The following is a 19,464-nucleotide window of genomic DNA, read 5'->3' on the forward strand; positions in this document are numbered from 1 at the left end:
AAGAAGGGGAGCATTGTGTCAGGTGAGCTCTTGTTTTGTTGTAAGCATTGCAGGATGGGGATGAGCTTTGGCTCCAGACAGATGAGGAGGGTACGTTCAATAGCTTGTGTTTAAAGTAGAACTTCTACACAGAACAAAACGTTTTCTAAAGGCTTCAAACAGCCATATTACTTCCATATGCATGAATAATGCTTCAAATCCAAAACCCATAAGACAAGATACAGAACATTAAGACAAACACTGCCCCCTAGTGGTTTGTAGTCATGCAAAAATTAAAATGGAAAAACAGAAATAAGTGTTAATTATCACAAAGTCACTTAAACTTGTAAATCATCTTTATTAACTTTTTTACAGTATTAAGTACATTGATAAAAGACAAACAAGACACTACACAAGAAAATGATCTGGACACCAACAATAAAAGAAAGTACAGTATTTACAAATGAGCTCAACCCTTCTGGACTTTGCTGATAAGTTCATCACAAAGTTTGGTGAGCTCTTCAGCCTCCTTCTCCTGTAAAAACAAACCAAAAAAAGAATTACAATCAGAAAAACATTAAGATAATATTTTAGATCTCACCTTCCAGACTCTCTGCCTCTTATTGACATCTTCACTCACCTTCTGATCCAGGCTTTTCTCCAGCGACTGCACCTTCAGCTGCTCCCGCCGCAGCTGCGCTTGAAGTGCAGATACCTCGGCCTTGTACTTAGACCGCACCTCAGCAATTTCTCCATTTGCACTGAAGATGAAATATAAATGTCCGTCAGACCACTGCAAAGTCTTGCAATTTACACCATTAACACATGAGAGAGTCAGCTTTCTTACTGGCCAATTTTCTCCTCAGCATGGGCTTTAAGGGTCTGGTAGCGCTGCTCCTCCTTTTTGATCCGTGCCAGATAGTCCTGAGCACAAGCTTTCAGTGTCTGTTCATTCTGGCGAAAAAAGGAACAGATAACAATTTACCAATCAAACTCCAGCTTTTGTTAAAACCTAAACATATGTCAGGTAGTTGTGGTTTATAAACGGGACATGTGTTCATGTTTTCCAACCTTTTTGTAACCCTCAACAACATCCTTGTACTTCTCCAGTCTCTTGAAGAGGTCGGAGAAAGATCTCTCCATTGCGTTCAGGTCACTGGACACTTGCTCCTTCTCCAGCAGGGCCTCGTTGAGCTTCGCCTGGGACACCTCCCTCTCCGTCTCTTGATCAGCTGAATAAAACAAGAAAAGTGAAGAGCTCTTTTTAAAACAAACCATTAAATCAAAAGTCCTTAAGACTGTGACATGTACATAACTTATATTAACTTACCCATCATTTTGGCAATCATGAGCTCAAATTCTGCAATTATTTTCCTGTGGGAGAAAAATAAAAGGTTGTCAAATGTCTTGAAACATTGACATTAAATTAAAATGACAAAAACAAAATTAAACAAAGCATGGCTCACCTCATTTCTTGACCATCGTCAAGTAGCTTTTTATATTTTCCATTCCATTGCTCCTCTTTTTCTTTTGCCTATTTGAGAAAACACACGTAATTATTGCGGTGTTTAATCTGTGTCATTTAGAAAACCAATAATTTATTTGTTAATAGCCTTTTCCAACCTACACACTGTGTGTTTCAATTCGAGGGAAACTTTTTACTTTAATTTAAATTTGTGCATTTGTTTGATTGTGCTTCAACACAAATTTAAGAATGGACTTTGAGTGGGTAACAAACTTCAGTGACATTTCTGATGATCACAATCGCCACTGAACTGAATACTGAGCCTCTTCTGGTCCCCATGTTTGACAAAGGATTATCCCACTTTTTATGAAATACTGATCTCAGTAAATGACTGAAAATGAATAACATACCTTTTCATACAATTTCTTGCTTTAGACACAAGATCAGCTGATCATTGACATTTGCTCGTTTCTTTGATGCTTGTGTTTAACCCAGAATGCACTGTGGTTGAATCAGATTATTCTAAACTGCTCCAGGGATTGTTTAGAAAACCACGCTATGAACAAGGTCTAGTGTGGTTGTTTCAGTCAGTACAAAAGTTTTGTGTTCACATACACCCAAACAAAGACTTGACTTCAAATGGAAAATCTCTTTAGTGTTTGTAACAACTGATGTCATTTGTCAAATCACAGAACATTGAGCGGGACGTACTTCTGCCTGGACCTTGGCGATGGCGGCATCCATGTCTTTCTGACTGTACTTCAGCACTTCAATAATGGCATCCTCTGTGTTTGCTGGCTGGTGGAAAGGAGGGATGAGGCTCTCAAGGATTGGAGGAGGCTGGATGACAGTTCAAGCGTAAATAAATAAAGTTAGGAGACGTTGCAAGGAGGCATTGAATGTTGTTTCCAAGACAGTGGACAGGCACTTAATACGGTTAAGTTACCAGGCTCAGTCAATAGTGACTTACTGGTGCTGTAGCATCATCAAACAGTTTGAAATCATCCTTTAGTGATCCATTTGCAGTCTCTTTTTCTGCCATCTGTGGAGTTTCAAGCCTGAATCGGGGAGGAAAAAAACAAACTAATTTGTGAAGTGGTCAAAGTGGTTACATTTCAGACAACCCTCATTTTGTTGTACAAGATATCCAAAGCAGAACAAAATCAGCCCTAATGTCCAGTGACAGCAGCAATCAGAGTTAAGTGAAAACAGAAGTGCGTCATACCGTGAAACAAAGGCAGCGGGGCGAGGGACGTGGGTCTGAGCAGAAGGGCCTGCAGACTTCTTTGGGCTCTCTCTCAGGAGGGGGTCAAATTTAAGGTACAAGGATTGTTTCCTCAATGCAGATTCCTTAAACTGCAGACCAAAAAAACACAAACATTTAAAAAGGTTTCAATCATGCATTGACAATCAACGAATGTAGTTATTTAAGAACTATATGAAGTAAATTCTTACACTGCTGGACCCAAACTGTTCAAGGTAATCGATTTGTCCATCAAAGTCATTGGCCATGACTGGAGATAAAGATCACAGGTTAACATCAATGAGACTTCCATTTAATGACAATTCACAGAGAATACATTACAACACAGAATGAAGCATTTCTGCAATAGAAAGGTAATTCAACTTCTATGAAATCATACACGTGAGAAGGGTGAACCAAACACCAAATTTCTGGCCAACGTTTACTTACACACAGCTCCGGGAACAAACTCGTCATTGAATTCTAACAGGGTGGTCTGTGACTTCTGCTCAGGTAGACACAACTCAGAAAGCTCAGGAAGACTCTCCGGGGCTTCAGCTTCAAGTTGAAATCCCCTGTCGTGGTCTGCGGCAGCTGCCTGTTCATTATTCTGTCATTACACAGCAACATATTTTGTGTGAAAAACACACAACCAAAGGAAAGTTTAACAAAAATGTATTGGGATTGTATCAAACTGCCTTACTTCTCTTACCGCTCCAGGGCTGGGCTCAGCAGCTGGGACAGTCTCTCCAGTGCTACAGAGGGCAAAAGTGTACAAACTTACAGTGTAATAAAGTATTGCTGGCAAGTGAAGTGTCCACTGCAAATAAATGCTTGACACACTCAGATAAAAAAAAAAGTTGACGTACCATGCTGGTGATACAGCTTCCTTCTCCACAGGCTCGTCTGTTTGCTCTGGAATGGAGGTTTCCATGAGCACAGGGCCGGGTTTCTTGCTGCACTTTGGAGAGTTGCCAATGTTTGTTTTTGTGCCGAAGGGATTGAAATTCGGGTTGTCAAACTTGTCAAAGTCAAATGAGTAAGACGCTTTGGGAACTGGAACATCAGCAACGTCACCAGCTGCAGGCATCACAGGAGTTTCATTTGGTGGTTTGACGTCACACGCCGGCTTCCCCACTTTAGGTTTTAGACCAGGAGGCCTTTTGCCAAGTTTCTTAGGTGGCGGCTTCTGTTTGACCTCACTGCCATCATCAAAATTGAACTCAAGTTTGACGGGTCCCTCCTTGACTGGGGCATCAGCTGGCTGTGACGTGAATTCAGCCGCTGAAGGTTTGGCAGCATTAGCTGAGATTGGGGCCACCGCAGCTATAGGTTTCACCTCAGGCTGAACAGGCACCTCTTGAGCCACATCAGGTATGTCAACATCTGTGGGTTCATCTTCCTTTATCTGTGCCACATCCACAGGTGGGTTATAGTCTGGCACTTTTCTCCCAAGGACAGGGGAATTCTGAATTTTAGAACCACCAGTTTGGAAAGGATTGATTGCATCAAAGTTGTCAAAATCCAAGCTGTAAGAACCTTTTGCTGGCAGTGGGGCATCTTCCACAAAACTGCCTGATACTTTGCCTTCATCAACATTTACAGACATGCCAGCACGTTGTTTTTCATCAGGAGTGGCAGTGCATGAATCTTGTTCCTCAACCGCTGAGACCTTCAGCACTGTGACCACACTGCTCTCTGTGGAGCTGATGTTGGCGGAGACGTCAACCAGTGAGTTTTCCACAGACGGGGTGAATGGAAGTGTCTCGTCTAGTGCCGATTCTATTTTGGTAGGTTCCTCCGAGATATTCTCTGGTTTTGTATGTTGAGACTCTGTTTGATCTGTAGGAGGGTTTTCAGCAGCAGGCCTTGCAGGAGAGAGGACCATCTTATTAGACCCCTGAAATGGATCCATAGCTTCAAGGTTGTCAAAATCCAACTGATAGCCTCCTTTGCTTTGTATGGGCATGTCATCATCAGGATAAGATGACACTTCTGTGGAACATTAAAGAAGATTATCATATATTTTTCAACATAGACATTCAAGGAAAATAACTTTGTATTGTTGGACAAATGACCTTGTTTGGGCTCATCAGGCTGCTCAGTGGCATCTGGTGGCAAAGTACTGTAAAAACAAAGCAGACATGGTTACTTAAACTGATCAGTCATTTCATTGGAGGCATGCTGCAGTGTGAGAAATGTTACCTACTTTGTTTTATCCAAATTTAAGGACTCCATTACTTTTGTACACTCGTCCACGCTTGTCATCTTGACAGACTTGGTGGGAGATAGAATTCTTTTACTCACAGGGTCTCTTCTTGGAGTCTGAAAACAAACCTACACACAAGTAATTTGATCAGTATAGTAAATGTTACCTGAATACAAAATGATCTACAGAAAAAAATGAATGGGAAAGAAATGTAATAATATATAAATAACCCTATGGCAGCAAACGTTAGTATAGAAAATTTGTGCTCGAAACATGTCTGAAATTATCCTTTTTATAGCTTTGTCCACCAACACAAGTGTTCTCCATTTTTTTGATGGATAATAAAGTTGTGTAGAACTATGCTTCAAATTCACTGGGGAGGGTCAAACTTAAAGTCAAAGAATGAAATATTTAAAAAGATGTCTGGTGTTAAAAGGTGTAATGAAACTTATGGACAGGCAGGTGTCAATCTCCCTGTCTGCCACTTCAGGTTAACAAGATCTGTAAAAGAGGCTTTGCTGGGTGACACTTACATTTTAAGTGTATATAATGTTTAACCTGGTGTCCTTTTGGTATGTAAAAACAATCAAGATGAGAAGGGGAACACAACATCTAAAAAAATGAGCTGGTTCTGTACCTTCGTCCCCTTTGGCACAGTCTTGCTGGGCAGGTTCTCTGTCTGGCGCAGGATGGAGGGCCTCCCAGTCGGCTGATCCAGGGCAAAAATGTCGCTAATTGAGTTGTTCTGCTTTCCCCCAGGGCAGACCCCACGATTCTCATCATTCACATCAACAGAACTCATCCTGTAAAAAGCTGAGAGACACACTGTACGTTACAGGGCTGGAACGACCCGACTACAGTCTGAGGGAGGAGTCATCCTGAAAGCTGCACCCAGTTGATAAGACGCTTTTGGTCGTGGGGTTTACTGATGTGTGGAAAGATTATCTGTACAGAGGAAGCTGACACAAAGTTAACAGCAGCATCAAGACACCTGACTCCACCAATTTACTCAAGTTGGTGAATCTTGGTTTGCATGTGCTTGTAATTTTTATTGGTATAATACACTCCTTCTCTAGATAAGGAAATGTTTTGCAGGGTATAAGAAAGGTGGCCAATAAATAACAAGAAATTGCAGTACAGAAATGTGAACAGATGTTTGAGGAAGCCATTTCATAGTTTGTCCACCAGAGAGCACTAACAAGTTCATTTTTCTGTAACTGTAAAATGTCCAGTTCAGGAGATATAATATCTACTCAGCCAATACAGCATTATGTATTTTCGTTTTACAAATCTCAATGTATTTAATATATCAGCCCTGAAGAGACTATAGACCTTTTTCATTTTGACTGTCCTAGCAGGAGAAACACAGTTGACTCTGTCATGTTTGTACAATGACTGTTCCATTATGGGTCCCAGTAAGCCATGCTAGTGAGCGAGCATGCACAATGCAAGAGCCCTGGATCTGGCAAAACTTATGCAGCCATTGTTAATGTTATTAATGACCTGTGCTTTTCGTGTTATGACATGCCAAAATGTCTGCTGTGAAAAGGGTTAATGAAAGTATAATTGGTGGAATGACCTTAAATCAGTGAAACACTTCAAAATGACTCCAAATGACTTTTTGCTTGACTCGTTTGCTCCAACTGATGTTGACCTATGAAACATTGTAATGATTTTGATAAAACGTGGTGACCTACAGTCAACACAGGGTTTTTAAAATTCGAGTAGCAAGTACACAAATGTCAGCGATGAAAAACTTTTAACATGTTGGTCCTAAATAAGGCGCTTCTGGTAACGTTACTGGAGGCCAAGAACAGGTTGAATCCCAAGATATGCCTTCACACGTCCACGCAAGATCTGCGCGCAGACATGGTTAGTGAATAACATCTTTGTCTTATTGATGTCTTGGGACCAATGTTGGCAACATTTCCATCCATCCGTTAGTTCTAGCTACCGCTGACACCCAACGTTAGCGTTCAACACTGCATGTAATCTGTGCGACTCAACATAGAGGGCTAAATTAACGTGAGTCATTAACGTTAACAAACTTTAACTACGCATTTGTCATAAAAGCCACAACCCATTTAACAGATTGTTAAATTAGACTAATATCAACATAACTAGCGTTGACAGTAAATTAACAACAAAGGCTACGTTAGCTAAGCTAACTCTTAACGTACTTCATAACGAACATTAGACCTAGCTAAAGTTAACGTTAAGAAAACATGTTGCGTTTTATGAACAGAAAAGAGTGAGATACGTAAGCTACTATATAATCATCCTACATTCACCACCTACCTCGAAAAAAGATGCCGAAATTATAACGGCTTCAACTGCAGGGTGACTAAGATGCAATGATATGGTTTTGAAAACCCCTCGCCTTCTCTGTGTGACAACCGTTTGGAATTTAAAAGTCTTGAAACGTACCAATAAAATCGCCAGAAACATTCAAAGGAAACGCGCTTCCTGGTTGAGCAGCCAATCGTGCTGGAGAACGGATGTGATCCAATCGACCGCTGCGCCCAATGGGCCAACTTCAAAGATAATAGAGAAGATAGTTGTTTCGACGACTAAACACTCAGCTACACACAAGGCTTGTTTTTCGCATTAGCAAAGCCATGACACTGTGTATATTACAGGGCAATAAAATGATCCTGTTGAGTACATAGACAAACTTGGGTCACAGCATTGATTTCTATGAGTGTGTAAAAACCAAAGTGATTTGGATAGTATAGAGGCATTGAAAGCGAAGTGGGAAGTGAGGCGGGGAGACTTCTCTCATTACTTTTTTTTTTATTTATTTCGAACACCAGATCCCTGTTTGAAGACTAACAAATTTCACCACAAATCCTGGTCGTCAATTGTGCCCTTCAGCTCAGATGAATTCTCATCTGCGTCCTGATCAAACATCTTGCGTAATTTCAGAGAGCCTTTGTGAGTCAGGCCTGGATAAAAAAAATCAAATATACATAACTATATTTTTTAAATTTAGAAAATAAAATCATAATATTTGTCGTGTCCGCACGTACAGTCCTTGCATTAATATTGACTTTATTAGTAGTTATTGTAACATTTTATGCTTTACCAACCAGTAATAAACTGGTATAATGCATATAACTTGGGTGTGCACAGGATGTCTTTGGTTTCCATTGCAGAGCATTTTGACCGATTGGGCACAACTGGCTTTATGGCTTATATAGTAGTATAGACCTAATAGTCCACTTCACTTCACTTCACTTCATATCATGAGCAAGAAATAAACTGATAAATGTGAGATTTGTAACTGCACAGAGGAAACAGTTCGAATATCCACTTCCAAAACTCTTCATGAAGTTATGGTGTTGCACACTCCGGTACAGTAGGTGGCGGCATGCACCTTTCACGCTGGTTTGTAGCTCGACATTAAAGGAAGAAGAAGCAGAAGAAGAAGTAGAAGCTGACCTGCCCGCCAATTTTGAGGGATGTAAACAGTGTCGTCTCATTTCGTCTGACTCTACTATGAAGAAAGTTGATTTTACCAGATAACGGCGAACATTTTTTTGTCAACAATGAATTCCAGTGGAAAAGGTAGCGCACCAAACATGTTGTTTGTTCGGTTAGCGAACTAAAATGCTGTGAGCATGCCACAGACAGGCACACTTAATGCTAACATTCACTGTTTTTAGTTAACCTTGGCAAGCTAGTTAACCGAGTTTCAGTCAGCTAACATGACTTAGCGAATTGACTTTAAAGCTACTATGTTGATATCTAACGTTAGCCATTTGAACGCGCAGTTATAGGTTTACTGACTTAACTAAAGATAAACAAATGTTAACAATCTTATAATTTTGTTGACAGGATCTGGCGATTCAACCGTACTTGGTGCCAGGTAATGTACCTTTAGGAGGCTTTGCTTGTTTCATCCAAATAAAAACTGACAATACTACGCTACCTTTGCCAACATTAACGTTACAGATACTAACATATAATACCCTTAGTATACGGCCCTGGATTAGGGCTAATGCAATATATGTACAGTAAGTTATCTGTGAGTGGTTATTTTTTCTGTTTAAGGTGATTGTAAGTTTAACTGTTAGGTTTATTGTTTGCTGTCATCAGCTCAATTTGTATGTTTTACAAGTGTTAATGTTTTTATTTAAAATCCTGGTCCTACAGCAGTGACAGCGATTCAATCAAAGTTTTTGTGCGAGTGCGACCTTTGACCCAGGGAACAGGGCTGACCACAGATGGAGATCAGAGTCTGTGTCTCACAGTCACCTCACCCAACACCATCCGTCTGCTCTCAAAACCCGAACCACGAACCTTCACCTATGATCATGTTGCTGACATGGACACATCTCAGGTTGGAAGCGCACTGTTGTTGTATTATCAACATGCCACTGGCATGGGTGAAACTAGATTGAGTGACTAGTGGTAACCTGATTTGTCAGTGTGGGATGTATCCTGTATGACTCATAAAGTTGGTCCTGGTCGGTGTGTGTGTGATCTTTATCTTTCATTCTTCAACAGGACTCTGTATTCTCCAGTGTGGCGAAGAATATTGTTGAGTCTTGCATGAATGGATACAATGGTACTATATTTGCCTAGTAAGTGACCTTAATGTTTTTTATCAACAGCATAAAATATATATAAAAATATTTTAAGGCTCAATCAGTCTGCATTGTGCTTCATGTGAAACACCCATTCAATTTCTTATTGGATTCCTCTCCTTTTTCTGCAGTGGACAAACAGGCTCAGGGAAAACATTCACCATGCTTGGTGAGTATTCGATATATTATTTGCATTGTGTACTACAAATTCTTTAAGATCCAGCAATAGAACAATTGAAATGACACTATTTTTCTCTCCCACTCTAGGACCATCTGAGTTGGATAACTTCACAGATGAACTAAGGGGGGTTATTCCTCGAAGTTTTGAGTACCTGTTTTTTCTCATAAATAGAGAAGTGGAAAGGGTGAGCTGAAACATTTCATCACTATGAAGGTGTTGTAAACCAATATTTCATGTTTGTTTTCTAATGAATTTGGTGCTTTTGTTTGTTATTTTTCCTTAAAGTCTGCCCAGTCCAAGAGTTTCCTTTGTAAATGTTCATTTATTGAGATTTACAATGAACAAATTTATGACCTACTGGACACAGCCTCAGCCAGCCTTTTCATCAGGGAAAACATCAAGAAAGGTGTGTTTGTTGAGGGAGCTGTGGAGAAGTTTGTCAACTCAGCCGCTGAAGCCTACCAGGTATAAATACCTTGCTTGTTGTGACTCATAGAAGGTTATTGTACTTACTATAATACATGATAACACTCATGACTCGTTAGAGGTGACGAAACCCCTCTAGTCCTATATACCTTGTATCCAGTTCCATCATAATGTAAAAAAAAAAGTGTGTTCTTTATTGAGCAGTGTCTAACTGTTGAGATCACATTAACTTGATCATTCATTAAATGCAGGTGCCATCTCAAGAAATGTACTGTGGGAGTGTACAGAATTTGTGTTTGAAACCACTTAGGTGTTGTCTATGGGCTGGCGTAATCGACGAGTGGCCTCCACTTCTATGAACCGTGAGTCTTCCAGATCTCATGCAGTGTTCACTATGACTTTGGAGTCCAAAGAGTCCATCAATGAAGTGGTGAACATCCGAATGTCTCAGCTGAACCTGGTAGATCTGGCAGGGTCTGAGAGGCAGAAAGACACACACACAGAAGGCTCCAGACTCAAGGTGAAGCTTCATCCATGAATTCAGTCTCCTACTGAGGTATAACTACATGTATGATTTTTGCTGTTGCTAACAGCTGTTGTCTGTACTACTTCTCTTTCAGGAGGCCAGCAGTATCAATCGCTCCCTCATGTGCCTTGGTCAGGTGATCATGGCACTGGTTGATGTGTCCAATGGGAAGAACCGCCACATCTGCTACAGGGATTCTAAACTCACCTTCTTGCTAAGGGTGAGTGTTTCTAAATGCAAGAGTCCGCTTCCCTGGGATTAAGGGATTGTATGTACAGTACAAGTATCAATCTCGTGCACTTGAGTAATTAAGTATTGAATTGTTCTTCACATTCATTAATATACTTCTTTTTGCTTTGGTAGAATATAACACTTTAAAATATTACCGTCAAAGATGTGATTGCATTATGATTTGAATAGATATCATGCACTGTAAGAATTTTATTGTTTTTTCAGGACTCTCTTGGAGGAAATGCAAAGACTTACATCATAGCCAATGTTCACCCTGGTTCAAAATGTTTTGGAGAAACGCTGTCCACCTTGCAGTTCGCCCAGAGAGCAAAGTTGATCAAGAATAAGGTATCTGTCATCAAACACAACTCTATATTCTGTTAAAACAGACTAGACTTCTTCTAATTTTGATGATTTCAAAATTAGAGCACTTTCTATTCTCATCCCTGTGCAATTATTCTGTGTTGCCAGGCCATTATCAATGAAGACACACAGGGAAATGTGAGGCAGTTACAAGCTGAGGTGAAGAAGCTGAAGGAGCAGCTTGCACAGGCACTGGCTTCTCAGGCGGTGGACTATGGGAGAGATATAGCACCAGGGGGACCTGAACTCCCCATGGGTAACAATACGCAGATCAAACATATGTTAACCTTAACACCCACAAAGTAACATCCTCTTTAAACCATTTGCACACATCCAATATTTAATACACTGATGTATTAAATACAATTCCTCGGGTTAGTGTATTACTTGCAAAGTTGCATGTGTCTAAACGTGTTTTCTGGTGTGTTGCAAAAGTGTAAATCAGCTTTTCTCATCAGGTCCATCGATAGAAATTCAACGTGACATCTCATATAAAGCAAAATTTATGGCTGCTGTTCGTCTGTGGAGGAAGCGAGAAGAGGAGAAGAGGGTATGGGACATGGTGTTTTTTTTGTATTGTCATGTATTTTTGTAAATGATACTGCTGTAAGGAAATAATGTTGGTGCAGGGAAACTTACAATAATGTTTGACTACACTCAGATGCTGCTTGAGAAGGTGGCTCAGCTTGAGGAGGCCTGGACCCAGAAAGACAAGTTCATCCATTCCAGCCGAATGATTGTCAGGTTTCGAGAGGACCACATCTCTCGCCTTGAGAAAAAATTGAAGGCAGGACAAGGCTTTCTGTCAGACAAGGAGTCTCAGGCTCTGATTGACCAGCTGAAAGAAGAGATAAAGATCTTGAGAGATCAGGTACAAAATCCAATATCATTTGAGCACTTCCTAACCCACTGCTGATGACCATGTCTGTATAATGTGTGGATACATGGCTAGTGTGAAGGACCTATAGTTCAAATCTAATGACAACATTTATTTCCTCTAAAATCCAAGATAGGTTTCTTCATAGTTGCGTACTCTGAAAGGCACTTTAGGTCCTCTGTAGTAGTTTATTTATTTATTTTTTTTGAAATAATGGCCATAAATTCCACATTGGAGTATCTGTTCAACACCATTTTCTGTGTACACACTTCTGCCCTTTTAGGTTGAACATCACCCAAAGATGACTCGATATGCAGCGGAGAACTTCAGCCTCAGAGAGGAGAACCGTCAACTCCGCTCCCTTGAATCAGTGGTGAAAGCTGAAGAGGCTGCAATCCAAGTTGCTACTGAGCTGGATGACACCTTCCAGAGGGCTATGGAGACAGAAAGACCCACAGAGCGTAAGATAATTAAGCTTGATCAAAGAAAAGGTCAAGTTAAAAGTACTATATCTGTATACATGTCAATAAACTCATGTTGTTCCACAGCTCCAGCAGCCTCTTCAACCCCTGTGGCTGCAGATACCGTCTCGGCAGCTACAGCTGAGAGGCTGAAGGCTCAGCTGCTTCAGAAACAGTCCGACCTCACGGCCGCCCTTCAGGCCTTTGAGGAGTACAAAGAAATTACTAAGTAAGGAGGGTATTTTAATGAAGAAAACTACTCTTAAACCAAATGGGCACATGGGCATTATCCAGAAAAGCTTAGCAGATGTTCAGGAACAAGCTCCTTCCAAATGCTAGAAATATGTGCCAAGACCTTTCACCATCATGAAATCCAGTAACAATAAACAGTTAAACACCTTTGTGAGCACACAGTGTACAGGCTCTTTTCATGGACAGGTTTTCTTGTCAATAACTGCTGTCTTTACAAGGCCAAATAGATGTTGGAGTTCATACAGTTTTATAATTAGAAAAAGAAAAGTATCTTAGTTTCCTGACTTCCATTTGGGCTGGTTGATTTGGCAAAACAATATCTCTGTTCCATATATTTGATGGTGTTACAATCCTCTCCTACTTATTAAATCCATTATTTATTCACATAAATCATTATCGCACAGCTATGATTTCTAGCTTCAGGAAAAAGCTGTTTTTAGAGTTTAAAGAAAGATGCCATTTTCATACAATGTCTTTACAGGCTTATAAAGTACGTTTTGCAGAGCTTAATGTCCTTGTTGAATGGTGCTTCGAATTCTAGGAAACAGATGTCTCAGCTGGAGTCTGAGAAAAGATACCTCGACAAGTCCAACAGGCATTTGGAAAACATTTTGGAAGCCACAAATGCTTATAAGAAACAGGAGGTCTCCGAGCTGAACAGAATTCACGTTGAAACTATAAAGGTGAGTGGATGTTGAAATTTGTATTCAGATCACTTTGAGGCAAACTATAACCTCTCTTTAGTAAATATACTTCTGTTGTCTTGCTAATTCTCTAACAAGTATTGTGAAAAGTAATTTTCCTTTTATCCTTCAAATATTTATTCTACTAGATTCTCACCACGCCAACCAAAACATACAACCTGCGGTCACGTCTCGCGCCTCTCTCTAGCCCGGACCACCTGAATGGGACAGACAATAATGCAGACGACATTTGGTCTGAGCAGCCTCCTTCAGACATGACTGAGATGGCCTTGACTGAGGAATTGCGTCAAGTGCAGGTACAGCATTGTGGATTTTCCCTTTTTTTTTAATATGTGTACAAAAACACAAAGTCCTCTCATTGCCTGATACTTTCTCATCAGGAGCAAGCGAGTCGTGTCCAGACACAGTTGAATGAGGAGGAGCTAAAGAACAGCAAGCTGTTGCAGCAAATTGCTAAACTTGAGGAGCAGATCACTGTGATATCACAAGAGTCTGATCGCAAGGATGAGGTAGAATTTCCTCATGTTCCTCATCTACAGATTTGTCTTATACAAATTTAATGTTGTGAAAAAAATATATATTTTTGCCCTTAACTTAACTACTGTTTTCCTAATTGCTCTTTGCACCTGATGCAGCTACTTTCTACTGAGCAAGCTAACAAGACCAGAGATCAGCTCAACCTGCAGGAAACTGTCAGTGAGCTGCAGCAGAGCCTTCAGTCTGAACAGCAAGCTGCAGAAGGTAAAGTCCTGATGTTTCTCCTGTGTTTTAATCACCTGTTTCCCTGCCTGGACTTTGGCTGGTGTTGAACGTGGAGGTTTCTGTCAGATGGAGGTAGGGACTAAGACTGCCAAAGTGATGGCTCTTTCTTTCCCCTCCTTTCAGTGCTGAGGAGTGAGATCCGTGATCTACGCCTGGTGCTGCAGTCGTCCGATAAGGAGCTGGCCACTGTGAAGAACAAGCTCACAGATGGCCAGAGCGAGCAGCAGAGAGAGATGAGCCAGCTCTCAAACAATCTGATCAGCACACAGCTCCAACTTGACAAAGTCCAGTAAGCATGAGTCTAATACGTCTGCTGCATGACTCTTCTTGATCTGATGTGTTTATGTGCCCTCAACTACCATGTCGTCATTGCAGGCTGGAGTGGGAGCAGCTTCTGGAGCAGCATCGGTCACTGCAGGATTCATTTGACCAGCTGCAAGCTGAGGCCAGGTTTGAGGCTGATCAGGCCAGACAGCAGCTGCAGGACAGACAGCAAGAGATTGATGAACTTGAGGCACAGCTCACGGTTAGTGAACTCATCTATGGCCATTTTTTATCTTGAAATCTAGGTGATCTGTGAACTTTCTATTCTTCTATATTTTTTTTCTTCTGTTGTAGGAATTGAATAATTCTCTGCAAACTGAGCAAGACCACACAAGCACCCTGATCTCCCAGTTAAGAGAAAACAAAGAAAGTACATCAAAGTGAGTTTTGCCAGTCTTTGTGTCAATAGCGTTGTCTTTTTTTAGATTTAAAATATCTCTTATATTAACACGAGCGACCTTGATGTATGCCTTCAGGGAACTTGTTGAAACTGTGGAGCAGAATACACAGCTTAGAAAACAAGTCTCAGACCTGACGCTACAAAATCAACAACAGGTCAGTTCTAAGAACAGTATGCATGTTTGAAAATTAAAACTATTTGGCGTAACAGTAATTGAAGCTCAGTAGCTAAACCTGGTTGTCTGGTTTTTGTTTTGAAGGCATCCAAAATTGTCAATCTTGAGCAAAATCTAAACTCTACCAATGAAACAATGAAAGGCTTGGAGCAGAAGATTGAACAGGACAAAGTAAGCCTGAGTGTATAATTCTCTCCTATTTCTTATTTCTTGAAATATAATTGCAGTGTGTCTGCTACCCCCCTGAATCCCACCTGTGTATTTTGACAGGATGTTGTTTTAGATCTGATTAACCAAACCAGAGACCTCCGCTGTCAGCTGATCCAGAAGGACCAGACCTTTACCCACCTGTCTGGAGACATCAAAGACATCACAGTACTTAACTCCTCCTCCTATTTCACCCTGTATTTGTCTTAAATAACTTAATTGTCTGCTGTAGTTACCTATTCATTTACTCTACCACCTCAGACTGTAGACATGTTTAATGTTTGAATCTGTCAGGGTTTATAATAATAATAATAATAATAATGTCATTGCTCCTCCAGGCCAAGTACAACGCTGCCTGCCTTGAAAGGGAGTATATCAGGGAGCAAAACTCTAAGATGCAGACAGAAATCTGTGAGCTGAAAGAAACTACAGACCGGCGGGTAGCATCCAGCAAAATAGAGGTACATTTGTTCAAATTTGTTGTGTGTGTGTTTTTGTGCAAGTGATTAATGTTCTGACCAGTTTCGTGGATAGCAAAAAGTTGGCGAAATAATGAAGCTACAATATACATAATGAGTGTGTCTGTCTTCAGGTCGAGGTGCTGCAGGAGGAGGTTGCTTATGCCACTGAGGAGGTTGAGAGACTCACTAAGGTCTTAGATGAGCAGAACAGCCTCCTCCAAGCATCTCAAGAGCAAACAGCCAAGAAGGACGTCATGATACAGAATCTACAGCAGAAGGTGAAGTTTTCTTCTCAACTCTGAGCCAATAAATAATCAACAAGGTAAAGGTCTAAAGGATAACTCGATATCAGTCAATATGATTGATTACTCTCCTTTTGTACCAGGTGCAACAACAGCAAGAAGCCGTTGAAAGAACTATCAGAAATGGAAGTTTCAAACCTCTTGTTGAGCCGACAGTCACGCCTAAATCATTACCTCGGGTAAGACTTGTCTGTGGTTTATTTGTACTATTCTCTTATTTTTATTTTTAACTTGCAGTCAGAAATGTAACACGTTTTAATCTTTTTTTGTTTCTCAAGACACCCTGCACTCCAGGAAGCTTCAGGAGGGACCTGACCCAGGTGCTAGAGAGCCAGGAGAGGGAGCTAGAGAATCGCCGCTCCTCCATGATGACCATGGAGATTCTTTTAATCGAGCTGAACGCAGAGAGGGCTGCCAAGAATGAGGAGATCCAAAGGCTTAAGGTACATCTTTGTGCAAAAGTTAAATTAATCTATAGCCATTCATCATTGGACTAAGATACTCAATCATTATGGTATATAGCAGACTCTTCTTGTTTAGACTCTTTTTTTCCTACTCTAGACTAATCTCTAGATTAGACAACATTTTTAAAGTCTTCTCTTAATGGACTTTGAAGTCTGTCCATATTGATAATGTATTTTCACTGTCTTCAGACGCAGCTGACTGAGAAAGAGATGGTCCGAATGGAGATCCAGTCTTTACTTGACCAGTTTTACACCAAGCAGAGCCAGAATGGAAATAATAATGGGTTTGTTCATCCAGTCAGTTCAGCCATCCACTGGCCTAAAATATCATCCTGTATATCATCTGATCATCCATTGTTGATGGCATTAGAAAAATTTATAATGTTATCTTGTGATTTTCAGTGAGGAGTTGAATGACGCCCTCAAGCAGTCCATACTTAAAGAGCTGCAGGAGGAGAGAATAGAGAAGGTTTGTATTTGTTTATCTGCTGGGTTTTTTTTTTTTTTTTTTTTTTAAATAATCAATGTATTATTTGTTCCTCTCTCATTAATTAACAGAGCAAAATCATGCAGAAGCTGTCCGATACTCAAAAAAGGTAAGCATCTGTGGTTTAGTAAATGAATCAACGTTTTGTTGTTGCATGTTATTCTGATCCATCATTAATGTTTGACGCTTGACAAGCTCAGTCTGTGTTTTTGTGCTGTGGATCAGAATGCAGGCGCAGGAGTCGATGCTGGCCCAGTCTCAAACCTGTGTTCAGGAGCTGACCACCGAGCTGAGGAACCGCTGTCTAGAGTTGAGAGAGCTGAGTCACAGGATACAGGATGAGGAGAAACTACTCCAGGTCAGAGTGGGAGTACATGAGAATATTATTCACTAAAGAAAGCATTTTGGTGCAATGTAGCTGTCAAGTATGATTGAGTGGACTCCTGGCAACATCGTCAGTAGCTGAAATGTGGTATGCATATGTAGGCCGTGTAGATTTAAACTCATTTTTTAATTTGAGAAGTGTGACATTGAAATTCAAAATGATGAGGAGGACCTGTGCGAGGGATGTGTAACAACTGCCAAACTTGGCACTGACATTAACTGTACGGATTAGGGCTGCCACTACAAATCATTTTCATTAATGATTCATTTGCTAGTTGTTTTCTTTTAATGTATCGATTTTAAATCTTTAGTCTATAACCGAACAACAGTCCAAACCTAAAGATATTCAGTTTAAATTGATATAAAACAGAAAAGTCACAAATCCTCATGCTGGAGAAGCTGGAACCAGAGAATGTTTTTATTTTTTACTTAAAAAATGACTTGAACAATTGATCCGTTGCCTTTTAATTTTCTCTCAATCGACTAATCGATTACTTGAGCCGTAGTACTGATACATTTTCTGTTTTACAGGAGAACGAGGTTCTCCGTAAACAGAATGTTCAGCTGTCGGAGGAGAACGGAAAACTTGTGGGGCACAAGAACCACAAACAGAGGATTGAATATCTGGTGAAGCTGAAAAAGGACAACACCAAACTTCAAGAGGTAACTGACATTTCTGCTATCATCAGAGGATATTTCTCTTTGGTCATGTGAATAACGTTAACACACCAACTTTGTTCATTTCTTTTGTTTTAAAGGAAAATGAAAAGCTCAGAACAGAGATTACTTTAATGCGAGACACAACTGGATGTCTGCCACCGGAGATGACGTGAATCCCTGATTTTTAATTTTTTGAATGGAGGTAAACTTGCATCTTTCCCAGTGAAAAAAGTGTTGTTTTTTTTACTTTATTGACTGGGTCAACTCTTTTAATGGTTTCAAGAACAAAGACATAGTGATTCATGATTTTTGTTCTTTTTTCATTCAGGGAATGTGCAGAAATGATTTTGCTTATGATGTGTTCATAGTATTACACCACTTAAGGTTTTGCCTGGAGGCATACTGTACCTTTACATTGATCTGCCATTACAGCGGCATGGACAGACCAGCTGTGACAAAACTTTGGTTACTTTAGTACACCTTGTCACATTGGTCTCAGACTACATTGACATTACAACAATGCTGAACCATATGTTAATGTGAGAACTGAACATTTTTGTGTTCATATTTTTTTAAGGTGCTTATATCTGGTGCTGTGATTGTTGACTGACCATCTGAGTTGTATCCATGGTATAGTGTTTGTTTTTCCCATCATACTGAGGTGTATAGCCAATGTATTTTTAAGCATAATACACATTTCTTTCTCTTTTTTAATACTGTAATTAAAAAATGTTTTTCTACCTCTAGTAAGCTTAATGTCTCACTTCATGTTTTGTGATCTTTTTTCCTGAACAGTTAAAGTAATGGTACTGTAAAAATAACTCACAAAATACAGTTTATGGATGAAGATCAGTGATGGAAAGTACATTTACTCAAGTACTGTACTTAAGTGCAATGTGTATTTCCAGTGTATGGTCCATGTATTTATTGTATGGTAAATTCTGTTCCACTAGATTTTACGTACAAATATGATCAGTTTATAACATATCATGGATTGTTATAGATAAAACTGCCCAACACTATATGTAGTAGCTAAATGTTTAAAATTTGCGTCACCTCGACTAAATACACCATACAAGTGCTTCTTACATAACACATCAGTAATGATCCAATGATATGAGAATATATAACGGTTAAGGGCCATTTTGCATGAGTATATTTACATTTGATACTTTTGTTGTTGCTGTTGATACTTTTATACATTATGTTGCTACTACGTCTATACATACCTCTATTAAATGATTTGAATACTTAAACCAATGTATAGCAGAATAAATATGCTGTATAAATGCAGAGGTCTTTATTTTTACTTTACTGTAACTATGCGGTTTT

General features: G+C 40.0%; 2 protein-coding genes across 2 annotated transcripts; one reads left to right on the forward strand and one right to left on the reverse strand.

Annotated features, from left to right (window-relative positions):
* Window positions 1–361: 361 nt before the first annotated feature.
* Window positions 362–5,698, reverse strand: tacc3 (transforming, acidic coiled-coil containing protein 3). Its single transcript, XM_070919971.1, has 16 exons — window positions 5,534–5,698; window positions 4,897–5,024; window positions 4,766–4,812; window positions 3,557–4,682; window positions 3,391–3,442; window positions 3,138–3,297; window positions 2,900–2,958; window positions 2,670–2,800; window positions 2,415–2,502; window positions 2,156–2,284; window positions 1,446–1,513; window positions 1,310–1,353; window positions 1,051–1,211; window positions 827–933; window positions 620–740; window positions 362–514 (listed from the first exon to the last, which is right to left on the reverse strand). The coding sequence occupies exons 1-16, from the start codon at window positions 5,696–5,698 to the stop codon at window positions 449–451; spliced, it is 2,652 nt and encodes an 883-aa protein (XP_070776072.1). The 3' UTR covers window positions 362–448.
* A 2,746-nt stretch (window positions 5,699–8,444) lies between these two features.
* kif15 (kinesin family member 15) lies at window positions 8,445–18,878 on the forward strand. Its single transcript, XM_070920282.1, has 35 exons — window positions 8,445–8,463; window positions 8,734–8,764; window positions 9,052–9,238; window positions 9,406–9,482; window positions 9,617–9,654; window positions 9,753–9,850; window positions 9,952–10,131; window positions 10,403–10,612; window positions 10,713–10,838; window positions 11,075–11,197; window positions 11,321–11,468; window positions 11,671–11,762; window positions 11,874–12,083; window positions 12,373–12,550; window positions 12,638–12,779; window positions 13,344–13,485; window positions 13,635–13,802; window positions 13,887–14,015; window positions 14,142–14,247; window positions 14,392–14,557; window positions 14,644–14,794; window positions 14,887–14,972; window positions 15,069–15,147; window positions 15,252–15,338; window positions 15,438–15,542; window positions 15,713–15,835; window positions 15,967–16,113; window positions 16,221–16,316; window positions 16,416–16,580; window positions 16,791–16,885; window positions 17,004–17,070; window positions 17,160–17,197; window positions 17,314–17,446; window positions 18,004–18,135; window positions 18,231–18,878. Exons 1-35 carry the CDS (start codon window positions 8,445–8,447, stop codon window positions 18,303–18,305), a joined length of 4,149 nt encoding a protein of 1,382 aa, XP_070776383.1. The 3' UTR covers window positions 18,306–18,878.
* Window positions 18,879–19,464: the final 586 nt, after the last annotated feature.

This window comes from Enoplosus armatus, chromosome 15 (assembly GCF_043641665.1).
Source record: "Enoplosus armatus isolate fEnoArm2 chromosome 15, fEnoArm2.hap1, whole genome shotgun sequence".
NCBI classification, from domain to species: Eukaryota; Metazoa; Chordata; class Actinopteri; order Centrarchiformes; family Enoplosidae; genus Enoplosus; species Enoplosus armatus.